Source organism: Cibotium barometz, chromosome 36 (genome assembly GCF_041138505.1).
Source record: "Cibotium barometz isolate CiBa-2024 chromosome 36, ASM4113850v1, whole genome shotgun sequence".
NCBI classification, from domain to species: domain Eukaryota; kingdom Viridiplantae; phylum Streptophyta; class Polypodiopsida; order Cyatheales; family Cibotiaceae; genus Cibotium; species Cibotium barometz.
This window is the reverse complement of record NC_141081.1, coordinates 17,979,176-17,991,384: the sequence shown is the minus strand read 5'-3', so window position 1 is coordinate 17,991,384 and position 12,209 is coordinate 17,979,176. Positions and strand designations below refer to the sequence as shown.

The 12,209-nt window shown below is 46.2% G+C and overlaps 2 protein-coding genes across 2 annotated transcripts in view; both read right to left on the bottom strand.

Moving 5' to 3' along the window:
• Positions 1–12,209, bottom strand: part of SMU1 (transducin family protein / WD-40 repeat family protein) — a 64,159-nt gene that overhangs the window by 30,144 nt on the left and 21,806 nt on the right. The window lies entirely within an intron of this gene.
• Positions 10,354–11,860, bottom strand: LOC147617561 (uncharacterized). The gene is made up of 2 exons (XM_086775432.1): positions 11,089–11,860; positions 10,354–10,958 (listed from the first exon to the last, which is right to left on the bottom strand). Exons 1-2 carry the CDS (start codon positions 11,760–11,762, stop codon positions 10,643–10,645), a joined length of 990 nt encoding a protein of 329 aa, XP_086631558.1. The 5' UTR covers positions 11,763–11,860; the 3' UTR covers positions 10,354–10,642.

Sequence of the window (12,209 nt, the reverse complement as noted above, 5' to 3'; positions counted from 1 at the left end):
GGACTCCATCCAACAATCCCCCTCCTATGTACAAAAGTCCATGATCCTTCGCATGCCGCTGCCTCCCAAAGAGTCATCCGCAACCATGAGCGCAACTACCTCATCAAGAAGCTCCCGTCCAATCTGGTGTCCATAACCAGATCAATGAACCATGCTGCTTCTGAGTCAAAGAGGCATCACACTGCTCACAAGGATCAACACCTGTTACGGTGCAAACACAAGTCCTGGAAACCTGCTGAAGACCACGCAAGGCCTTCTGAAACCTGTCAACCACCCCCTCTGAATCCGAAACCACAAAGCCTGGAGTATGCACATCCTTCTGCAAGTAATCAACTGCCACCTGCCTGGCTTTCCGAAAGGTCCCCGTGGAAAGAACATCCTCATCTACAGGAGGTTCTTTGTCCCGAATACTACGAGACATCAGAGCATAAGTTACCTGTTCAGATTCCTCTGACTGACGAACACAAGAACTACCAGCATCAGTACTGGAGAGTTCCTGCCAACTGCTACCATCTACTGGCAAGCTATCCACCATTTGGTCCCGGAAAGCCTGCACCTGCAGCGTATCCACACTTAAGTGGCCATTAACAGACTGCCACTCATCACAAACCTGAGGACCTAGGAGAGAGAGTGTTGAAAGCTTGTAAACTCCATTCTCCACTCCGCCTTCCCAAACCACCTGGCCTGTTGCTTTGTCCTGGAGAGCAACAAAATGCTCATCAAACTCCACCCGTACGCTAGTCTTGCAAATCTCATGCACTGACAACAGATGAAAACCAAGTGCCGGAACATACAACACCTGGGAGGAATGCTTCCTGTCACAAATCCCTATATTCTAGGGACATGCGGATGCGTGTCAGGCCTAGAACAATGCGGATGCATGTATGTATTATACCTGGGCATGTGTATGGATCATATGAGTGGATGCATATGAGTCCAAGGACATGGCAGGACATTTGTGGACTTTCGGGCGGTGCCCGTGTGGATTCCGGCCATGCACACATGGTGTGTTATGATGGCAGGCGGAATATTTTCAAGTACAAGAATGATGATAGGTGGTTCTCCAAGTTTACATGTGCACAATGCATAAATGATGCATGCCATAACTTTATTTTACTTTGTGTGACATTGTCTTGCTGCCTGGACAATGCTTGTTATTTTGGCTTGTGAAGTCCGAGGGACCGGGGACGCCCGGGCACCTTGTGGACGCGTGTGTGCACTCCTGTTTGGGCCTAAAACTGTGGGCTTATGGGTTTTGCAGGTGGTAAGTGCGTCCACACTCAATTTACAGCTTATTTCATTTACTACTAAAGTTTATTGGTTTGCAGGTCCACACTCATTAATAAGTGGCCGGACAACTTATAATGCGTTCGCATTTGGTTGGACCAAAAATTAATGAAGTCCGGACAGCTTATGGCCATTTCCCATTTGGTTGGACCTAAACTTATACAAACAGGACAAATGGAGCACTATGGGCTGGACACCTACCTGGACACCTTATGGGGACACTTGTCAGCCTGTATGTGTACCCACCAAGCCCCTTAGGTGGCACTGGAGAAAGGCGCCTCCTTCAAGAGGCCTTTTGGGCTGTTTTATTCATAATTCAACATATTGGAGAGCTGGTTGAAGCTTTTGGAGTTGCTACAGGGCTGGTTGCTTGCTTCCCGGACTCACACAAGCTTGGATAATGATCCCCACACTCTTCTAAAGGGCTGGTTGTTTCAGACCTGTAATTTCTGGTTATTGCGAGTTTTGGGCTGGTTACAGGTGTCCAAAGTCAACTTGGACAGTACAGGACAGCTCTAGGGACCTCCACAAGGCTGTAGGACCCCTCACAGGTGGATTTCTCGCGATAGAAAGTTGCTGTTTTGGACTGGTTATTGCACAAAACAGGCCAGACAGCAATGGAATATGTGAGCATGGATGTGTCTCAAGGATTCCTGGTATAACAGGTACTTAGGGCAAGCATTGGGGACACTTGCTCGCGGAGAACACAGGTTTCTGGATCAGTTTCTCGCGTGGAAACAGGGCCTAAAGATCCATTTACATCCTGTGCAGGGCGGAGTACCTGTGAGGATTGTGGTACTCTTGTGCAGGGCGGATGTACCTGTGAAGAGGCTTGTGCAGGGCGGATGTACCTGTGTGTAGGGCGGATGTACCTACAGATTCTCTTGTTTGAAATGTATTCATTCATGATGTATTTGGAAGAATCAGGTGGTGCAGGCTGGTGGTGAATCCCCAGCCACCCGTAATCTTGTACTTTGCAGACTCTTTTGGTAATATAACCTAAAGGGGGGGGGGTCAGCCTATCATCGGCCCCTTTATGTGGTGTACTCATTTTCAGCTTTGTGGTTGTAATGCTCAAGTGTTAAGTGCTCAGAATCTTGTTCACATTTATACGATTCCAATACACGCGTCCGCCTCCCGTTACATTGGTATCAGAGCTCAGTTTTTCCCCTCATTGGAAAACGGTCTGAGGCTTGAAATCGTAAGTGGTGACCTGATTTGAGTGTCATGGACAGCCACATTTCTGACATTGTGGAGAACACACAGGACCGTGAACTTCATGGTACAAGGGATGCAAGAGATGCTACAGGCAATGATGTCTATGGAGATGCAGGTACTCATGACACTATGCATTCTGATTTGGAATCTTTGAGGCGTCAAGTGCGACGCTATAGGGCTGAAACCGAAGAGCTTAGGTCATCGAAAAATGACCCGGATGTACAAAGGGTGTTGGCTGCTGCGAAGGCAAAGGCTTCGGTCCATGAAGTCACTTTTGAAGCAATTGCAAAGGAAATGGATGTTGAGAAACCCCGAGAGCTTGCACTTGCATACCTAATGGTTAAGGGTGATGTATATACCGAAGCAGATGGTAGTTTGGCTTTCAAGAAGCCACCACTCATGGCTGCCCGTGGTGATGCACATGATGCACAACAAGCAGAAAGAGCACAGCAAGTGCCAAATGCTGAAAGGACAAGAGTCCCTGGTGCTAGGCTTGATGCAGGTCAAGAGAAGAGTAAGGATGAGGGATCCTCTACTCATTCCCGCTTTGCTCCAAGAAGACATATTCGTTCTCGTGTTGAGCTTTCCACTCATTTGGAGAGAGTGACTCAAGAGAGAACGAAGAGGGATCGTGAATCTTCATCGCGGCATCATCATCATGCAGATGAACAGGATGTACATAGGGATGCATATAGAAGGAAGAAGCCTCGAGAGTTCAAGTCCGGTGACAAGGATGTAAAGTTTGAAAACTTTCAGGGACGGATGGACTCTACCAAAGCACTTGCTTTCATTAGACAGTTTGAGATAGCTTTTTGCAATGAAGACTTTTCGGAAAAGTCTATGCTCAGGCATGTGGGAATGCATCTCAAGGATACGGCAAGTGATTGGTGGCTTGCAAAAATACTTGATGGAAGTGCTGCCTCAACTTGGTCTTCGTTCAAAATTCAGTTTTATGATCAATTCTTACCACCAAACTTTGCAAAGGATGTACACAAGGAGTGGGATTGGCTGTCCCAAGATGAGGGAGAGTCCGTTGCTTCATACATAGCAAAGTTTTGGAAAGTCCTTCTCAAGGTTACTCCCTTCATGAAGATTGGAGAGGACGAGAAGAAGAGAAAGTTTGAATCGGGCCTCCATCACATCATCCAACAAAGCTTGGGAGTGTACCCAAATAAGACCATACAAGAGCTTATACACTCAGCCATGATTGGGGAGAACTTGCACATAAAAGCACCCACAAATAAGCCATTTGCAGGTCAAAACAAGAGCAAATTCAGGGCTGGTTATGACCAGAAAAAGGGTGGACAGCCACCTAAGAATGCTCCCAAAGATGGCCGAGATGCAAAGGATGACTCCGAAAAGAAGCCGGGGGGTAAACGCCACAATTTTGGGCTCTCAAAACAGCAATTGGAAGAGTACAGGAAGGCTGGAAAATGCTTTAAGTGTGGCAGTAAAGATCATATATATCCTAAATGCCCACAGAATCCTAAGAATGCTGAGCCTAATGTGCAAAAGCCTCTTGTGAATGTTGTACCCGATGTGCAGGGTAATACAGGGCATGAGCCCAAGAGTAGAGTCATATGCAAGGCTTGGGGCAAATTGAAGGATCAGCCCGCTTTGTTTCTTTTTGATGATGCTTCCACAGATAACTTTATATCCGTAAAGATGGCTGCCGCCATAGGTCTCAATGTGGATGACATGGGAATGCAAATGAATGCAAATGCCGCCTTTGAGGGCAAACAGGTTGATGTAGCTCCGGTCATTGGTAAGCTCCGTGTACAAATAAAGGACTACCTCGACTATGAGAGCTTTCTAGTGGCTCCTCTTATAGGTTGTGATGTTTTGTTGGGGATGCCCTGGCATCACCGTTTAGAGCCTGTTAAGGCTTACAAAGAGAAGAAAATCAGCTTTGCATGAGGCCGTGAGCACTCTATAGATGCTGGTACTACTGGAAGTACCATACCTCTTGTAAGCCATGTACAAATTAATAAGGCAATAAAGAAATCAGCTTGTTCTTACTTGGTTTTTGTACGTGATACCATTGAACATTCTAGTGTTGATGTTAGTGCATTAGATCAAGACAAGCTTAACTTTTTGAATGAATTCAAAGATTGTTTTGCAAATGCTTTGCCAGCAAGGTTGCCACCAAAGAGGCCGGAAGATCATTGCATAGATCTAATTCCCGGTAGCTCTCCACCTAATAGGCCACCATACAGGGTGAGTGCTAGTCAACAAGAAGAGATTATGGCACAGGTGAATGAACTTTTGGAAAAGGGTTTGATTCGGCCTAGTTCCTCACCATATTGCTCGCCGGTACTTCTTGTTCAAAAGAAGGATGGTACTTACAGGATGTGTGTTGATTACCGTGCCCTAAATAAGATAACCATCAAGAATCGGTTTCCGATTCCGCGCATTGATGACATCTTGGACAAGCTTGAAGGTTCGGCATGTTTCAACCGAATAGACCTTAAGAGTGGGTATCATCAAGTGAGAGTGGCACCTCAAGATGTATACAAGACTGCATTTAGGACAGCCTTTGGTCTTTATGAGTTTTTGGTGGTGCCTTTTGGTCTTACAAATGCACCCGCCACCTTCAACAGGATGATGGACAGGGTGTTCAGAAAGCATAGAAAGTTCACAGGTATATTCTTTGATGACATTATTGTATTCTCAAAGAATGAAGCCCAACATCGTGAGCACCTGGCTATTGTGTTTAAAGAGCTTAAGGAAAATCAGCTCTACATAAATGCAAAAAAGAGTGAATTCTTCCTCCCAGAGATTCACTATCTTGGTCACATTGTATCAAAGGATGGTGTGCGCATGGATCCCGTAAAGATACAAGCCATGCAAGAATGGCCAGAGCTGAAATCAGTCCATGAAGTGAGGAGCTTCCTTGGTTTATGTGCTTACTACAGGAGGTTCGTCAAGCATTTTGCTTTCATTGCCGCTCCGTTACATGATTTAACGAAGAAGAAAGCAATCTTTAAATGGACACAAGAAGAGAGAGATGCCTTTCAAAAGTTGAAGAGTGCAATCATCTCGGGACCAGTACTCATTATTCCGGATTTGCACAAACCTTTTGTCGTGGAATGTGATGCAAGTGGGGACTGCATAGGGGCTGTTTTGAACCAAGAAGGACATGCCATTGCCTATGAGAGCAGACGCTTGCAACATGCAGAGCTTCACTTACAGGTTTATGAGAAGGAGTTGTTGGCTGTAATTCATGCCCTTACTATTTGGAAACACTATCTTTTAGGGGCTGATTTTATGGTCAAAACTGATCATCAAAGTTTGAGATACTTTTTGACTCAAAGTAAGCTCTCAGAGAAGCATATGAGATGGGCAAATTTCCTCTCAATGTTTCATTTTCAGATTTTACACACTCCAGGGAAAAAGAATGTGGTGGCGGATGCCTTATCTAGACGACCACAGGTTCATGCTATTACAGTTGCATACCATGAGGACTTATCGGATATGCGTAATACTTATCACCTGGATGAGGATTTTGCACATGTATGGGCTGATTTGCAAGAGGGTATTGCTGTCCCATCTTATGTCATAAGAGATGGATATCTCATGATGCAAAATCGTATGTGTGTGGTAAAGAACCTTCGCCATAAGGTTATGGATGAGTGTCATGCTCCTCCATATGCAGGTCATAGAGGCATTTTGGCCACAGCACAGGCTTTGGAGAGGTATTTCTTTTGGCCACATATTCGCAAGGATATTGAAGCATATGTACGTGAATGTATGGTGTGTCAAAAGGTCAAGTTTGATCGACATAAAGCACCTGGATTGCTTCAGCCTTTGCCTATACCAAATGAACCATGGGAAAGCATTGCTATGGATTTCATTATGGATTTGCCAAGGACGCCACAGGGAAATGATGCTATTTGGACCATTATTGACAGGTTTAGCAAGCAGGCACATTTCATTCCCGTGCGCAAGACAATAAAGCCAGATCATATGGCTAGGATGTTTTTGGCACAGATATTCAAACACCATGGCATGCCTAAATCTATTGTGGGGGATAGAGATCCTAGAACCACAAGCTTATTTTGGCGCGCATTGTTTGACAATATGGGTACAAAGCTGGACTTCTCATTAGCTTACCATCCACAGACAGATGGGCCAAGTGAAATAGCAAATTCAGCCGTCCTCGACTTGCTGAAATCTTATGTATCTGACCGCAAATCGGATTGGGAGAAGTATTTACCACTTGTGGAGTTTGCCTACAACAATACGGTACATACTTCTACGGGCAAGGCGCCCTTTGAGATTATCTATGGCAAGGTAGTACTACCACCCATCCTTCGTACAAAGGATGAGATTTTTGCAGCAGATGAGTATGTCAGAGACTTGGATACTGCATTTGCACAGGTACGGACAGCCATAGAGAGGTCTCAAACCAAGATTAAAAAGGCAGCTGATAAGCATAGAAGGGATGTACAATTCAAACAAGGTGATTGGGTCTTGCTGAAATTTAAAAAGGCACGCCTTCGGAAGAGGCCAGGGAAAGAGAGAAAGTACCCTAAACTTTCCAACAGGTATTATGGACCTTTTCAGATCTTGGAGAAGATCAATGATGTTGCATTTCGGCTTGTACTCCCAGATCATTGGAACATGCATAATGCTTTTCATGTGAGCCTATTGAGGCCTTATGTGGGACCGACACCGTTTGAGCCGGTTTTGGAAGACCCACCCGAGGTGGATGAGCTAGAAGAAATTCTTCAACCTGAACAGATTGTTTTTCACAAGGAACGAAAGCTTGCGGGAGGCAAACTTGTTCGTAGGTACCTTGTGAAGTTCAAGAATTATTCAGCTTTGGATGCGAAATGGATGGATGAGAGGCTTTTCAGTTGCGGTCAACTGAAAAGCCGGGGGGATGTCACAAATCCCTATATTCTAGGGACATGCGGATGCGTGTCAGGCCTAGAAACATGCGGATGCATGTATGTATTATACCTGGGCATGTGTATGGATCATATGAGTGGATGCATATGAGTCCAAGGACATGGCAGGACATTTGTGGACTTTCGGGCGGTGCCCGTGTGGAAAGTTTACATGTGCACAATGCATAAATGATGCATGCCATAACTTTATTTTACTTTGTGTGACATTGTCTTGCTGCCTGGACAATGCTTGTTATTTTGGCTTGTGAAGTCCGAGGGACCGGGGACGCCCGGGCACCTTGTGGACGCGTGTGTGCACTCCTGTTTGGGCCTAAAACTGTGGGCTTATGGGTTTTGCAGGTGGTAAGTGCGTCCACACTCAATTTACAGCTTATTTCATTTACTACTAAAGTTTATTGGTTTGCAGGTCCACACTCATTAATAAGTGGCCGGACAACTTATAATGCGTTCGCATTTGGTTGGACCAAAAATTAATGAAGTCCGGACAGCTTATGGCCATTTCCCATTTGGTTGGACCTAAACTTATACAAACAGGACAAATGGAGCACTATGGGCTGGACACCTACCTGGACACCTTATGGGGACACTTGTCAGCCTGTATGTGTACCCACCAAGCCCCTTAGGTGGCACTGGAGAAAGGCGCCTCCTTCAAGAGGCCTTTTGGGCTGTTTTATTCATAATTCAACATATTGGAGAGCTGGTTGAAGCTTTTGGAGTTGCTACAGGGCTGGTTGCTTGCTTCCCGGACTCACACAAGCTTGGATAATGATCCCCACACTCTTCTAAAGGGCTGGTTGGTAAATTTCAGACCTGTAATTTCTGGTTATTGCGAGTTTTGGGCTGGTTACAGGTGTCCAAAGTCAACTTGGACAGTACAGGACAGTTCTAGGGACCTCCACAGGGCTGTAGGACCCCTTACAGGTGGATTTCTCGCGATAGAAAGTTGCTGTTTTGGACTGGTTATTGCACAAAACAGGCCGGACAGCAATGGAATATGTGAGCATGGATGTGTCTCAAGGATTCCTGGTATAACAGGTACTTAGGGCAAGCATTGGGGACACTTACTCGCGGAGAACACAGGTTTCTGGATCAGTTTCTCGCGTGGAAACAGGGCCTAAAGATCCATTTACATCCTGTGCAGGGCGGAGTACCTGTGAGGATTGTGGTACTCTTGTGCAGGGCGGATGTACCTGTGAAGAGGCTTGTGCAGGGCGGATGTACCTGTGTGTAGGGCGGATGTACCTACAGATTCTCTTGTTTGAAATGTATTCATTCATGATGTATTTGGAAGAATCAGGTGCAGGCTGGTGGTGAATCCCCAGGCACCCGTAATCTTGTACTTTGCAGACTCTTTTGGTAATATAACCTAAAGGGGGGGGGGGGGGGGTCAGCCTATCATCGGCCCCTTTATGTGGTGTACTGTCATTTTCAGCTTTGTGGTTGTAATGCTCAAGTGTTAAGTGCTCAGAATCTTGTTCACATTTATACGATTCCAATACACGCGTCCGCCTCCCGTTACACTTCCTCCCTTTGCCATCGGGAACTATCTCCATCCTGCCCTCACTGTGAACTGGGATAGTGGATGTATCCCCAGTAAGAATGTGACCAGAAAGCCTGCAAAGATCCTGTAAACCGGAACGGGAAGGAGTCATGTGCCTGGAAGCACCACTGTCTAGAATCCACTCCCGAGAATCCGTCGCGGAGAGTCCTCCAATCTCCTCCCTGCCTAAAGAAAATGAAACATCGGTGTCCACCACCTCCAGGTGCACAAAAGCCGGAGTCTTCATGATTGCTGCTGAGGAATCTTCACTCTTCTCGGTCTTCCGCTTGGGACACTGCCTCCAATAGTGGCCTTTCTCGCCACAATCATTACAGGTCCTCTCTGCCTTTAGTTTCTCGCGGTCAGTAACGGACTTCTTCTCAGAAGACTTCTCCGACGAAGCCTTCCCTTTGCCCGTGTTACGACCTTCGACCGTTGGCCAGTTAAGGCCTCCGAACCTCCACCCTGAGGAGGGTTCGTGAATCGTTCCTCCTGGTCCAGGACCATGGGCACAAGCTCCTCCCACATGATGGTGCTGAGCCTGCCCACTGGTAATCAAAGACGAGTAAAATGTTGAGTACGAAGAGGGCAAATGTGACAGCAACGTTATGGCCATGTCCTCTGACGATATCTCCTTCCCAGCCTGAGGAACTTCCTGCTGAAGAGCTTGCAGCTTGTTAATATGCTCCCGCATCGTCGACAACTTTGCAGGGTTCATAACCATTGCAGGGTTCATAACCATAGTTTCCACGAGTTTCGGAAACGGGGGTGCGGAGCACGGCGGGAAACGGAGTTTCGGAGTTTCGGCCTTCGGGAAGAATCGGGGAAACGGAGTTTCGGTTTTAGGGTTTAATACATACATATATAATTAATAAAAACATTACAAAAGCTTGAAAAATACATCTTTGCTCAAGTTCAATGTCAAAGACTCAAATGATAGATCAAAATTCAGAAATGACAACTGTAGGCTCAAGGCTCAAGCCTCAAAAGAGTCAATACAAAACAAGATCCATCATCCATCATCCATAATCCATATGTATAGACTATAGTAAATACAAAACATGATCAAAAAATATCCATGTGGCTGGCAGCAGCTGTTGGCATGACAAAATCCTAGAGCTAAGTGCTCCAAAAATCACTCATCAAGATCATCCACGGAGGAGTCATCCTCCGACTCATGAGAGTCAGGCTCAGATGAAGAAATGGTAGGATCGTGGTCCTCTGCCTCTGCTAAAGTGGAAGCGATGGATCCCCCCCCTCTGCCTCTGAGAATGGGTGGTGCAGCGGGTGTTGTGGCTCGGCACTGTCAGCTCCTCATAAAGCAAGGTGTACATATCACGCTCATTCCGTGGGATCTCTGGGATGAACCTCTCCCTCCTGATGTCGATCTTATCCACATTCACCTATGAAGGCTCCGGATGTCGGGCATTCCTCTCAAGGAGCTGGAGGTTGCAATGACAAAACACCAACCGCTCTAGCTGAGAGGTACTCAGCCTATTCCTCTTCTTTGTATGGAAGAGGGCCCAAGTGCTCCAATTCCTCTCACATGGACCCGAACTGCAATCCTGTGAGAGCACTCGAATGGCGATGCGTTTCTGTTATTGAAATGCACATACAATTAGAAATTAGAACTAAGTGGAAACAAGAAAGATGCACATTGTACAGTGTACTATGTAAACTGTAGTTAAGGGTAGTGAATTACCAGCGTGGGAGCACAATTTCCATACTTCTCCCACCATGAGACAGGCTGTAGCTGAGTCTCTCGACCAAAGCTCCCTGTCTGGTTGCGAAAGGCCAAGAGATCATCCTCTATACATTTCAGCATGTGCACATTACCAGATGTCAAGTTCCTGATGCATGTCATGAAGCCTTCTTCTAGCTCCTCGTTCTCGTATTGTTCCTCATCTCGCCACAAAGGATGCAATACATGTGCTACTGCATGAATCGGCCTGTGAAACCAATCCCATCGCCGATTCCACACAGCCTTGATTTCATCAACCCTTTAGAGATCAAACCATAAGATAAAAAAGGACAAAAAACAAGAGTCAAGAGTCGAGACCAATGTAAAGACTCAAGAGCAAAATAAAGATAAGAAGTAAAGCAAGGGTAGCCATGACTGAGGAGACTTACTGCTCTGCTCTCAAGTAGTCTTGCTTGTTGAGAGCCTCCCCAATCTTGTCCATGTACTCGTATAAAAGGCCTAGAGTACTGCCCTCCATGTCTGTAATGCGTAACACTGTGTAGATGGGGTTGAGAGTTTTGATCAACCCCTCAACCTCTACCCACCACTCCTCTCTCATGACATCACGCACAAAAGCTCTTGCCTTGGGGCTCTCTCTCTCATCCCACTCTAGCCATTCATTTGAGTAGACAGTGCGTACCAACTCTCTACGGACTCGCAGGAGTCTCTCAAGCACAATGAACATGTATGCAAATTTGGTGGCTGCAGGCTGCAATAGCTCAAGAGTGTTGTAGGCCCGATACATGCTCAAGACTTTTGGCCTCTTCTTCACAAACTTCACCATGCTTCGTCCGGTGCGAAAGATGGCTTCAACCCATTGTATTTGACCTATGTCCTCAATCAATAAGTCGAGGCTATGTGATGCACAAGGGGTCCACACAATGGCTGGAAATTCATCCTCTAGCATAGAGCCCATAGACTTGCAATTACTTCCATTATCTGTCACCACCTGCACAACATTCTCAGGCCCAACTTGCTCTATAGCCTCCCTTATATGTGTCCAAATAAATGCACCTATAACTGTGAGACCTGGGAGGGAGGCATCAATGGCTTTCAAAAACATAGTGCCTTTGCAGCATGACACCAAAACATTGTATACATTTCTCCTGCGTACATCTGACCACCCATCACACAATACAGTGGAGCCATACTTTTTCCATGTTTCCTTCAAGGGCTATAGATGCACTTCTATGCATGATTTTTCCCGCTTTAGCTCTCGTGTCCGCAGAGCCTCAGATGTAGGGCCATCCCACTCGCATCCAATGCGACTGATGGCCCTCATGGTCTTCCTCCATTGATTTGTCTTGGCCACATGAAAGGGAATGGCACACCGTATGAACATCCGGGTGAGCTCCCTAGTTGCCTCTGCAATTGCTTCCTTTTGAAATCCTGCTTGGATGCTAGTCCTTTGTACAGTATTTATTGGAGGGGTGTCTTGTGAATGTGATACATCACCTCGCAAAGGAGTCCTCCTTGCATGCACACCCGACACTGAGGTAGAGGAGAAATC

What these genes read in the sequence shown, in the direction of transcription:
- LOC147617561 (XM_086775432.1), bottom strand. Translation starts at nt 11,762, where the DNA reads ATGTTTTTGAAAGCCATTGATGCCTCCCTCCCAGGTCTCACAGTTATA. An exon ending in GACTACTTGAGAGCAGAGCA is followed by an intron (nt 10,959 to 11,088) that starts GTAAGTCTCCTC and finishes TGATCTCTAAAG; the next exon opens with GGTTGATGAAATCAAGGCTG.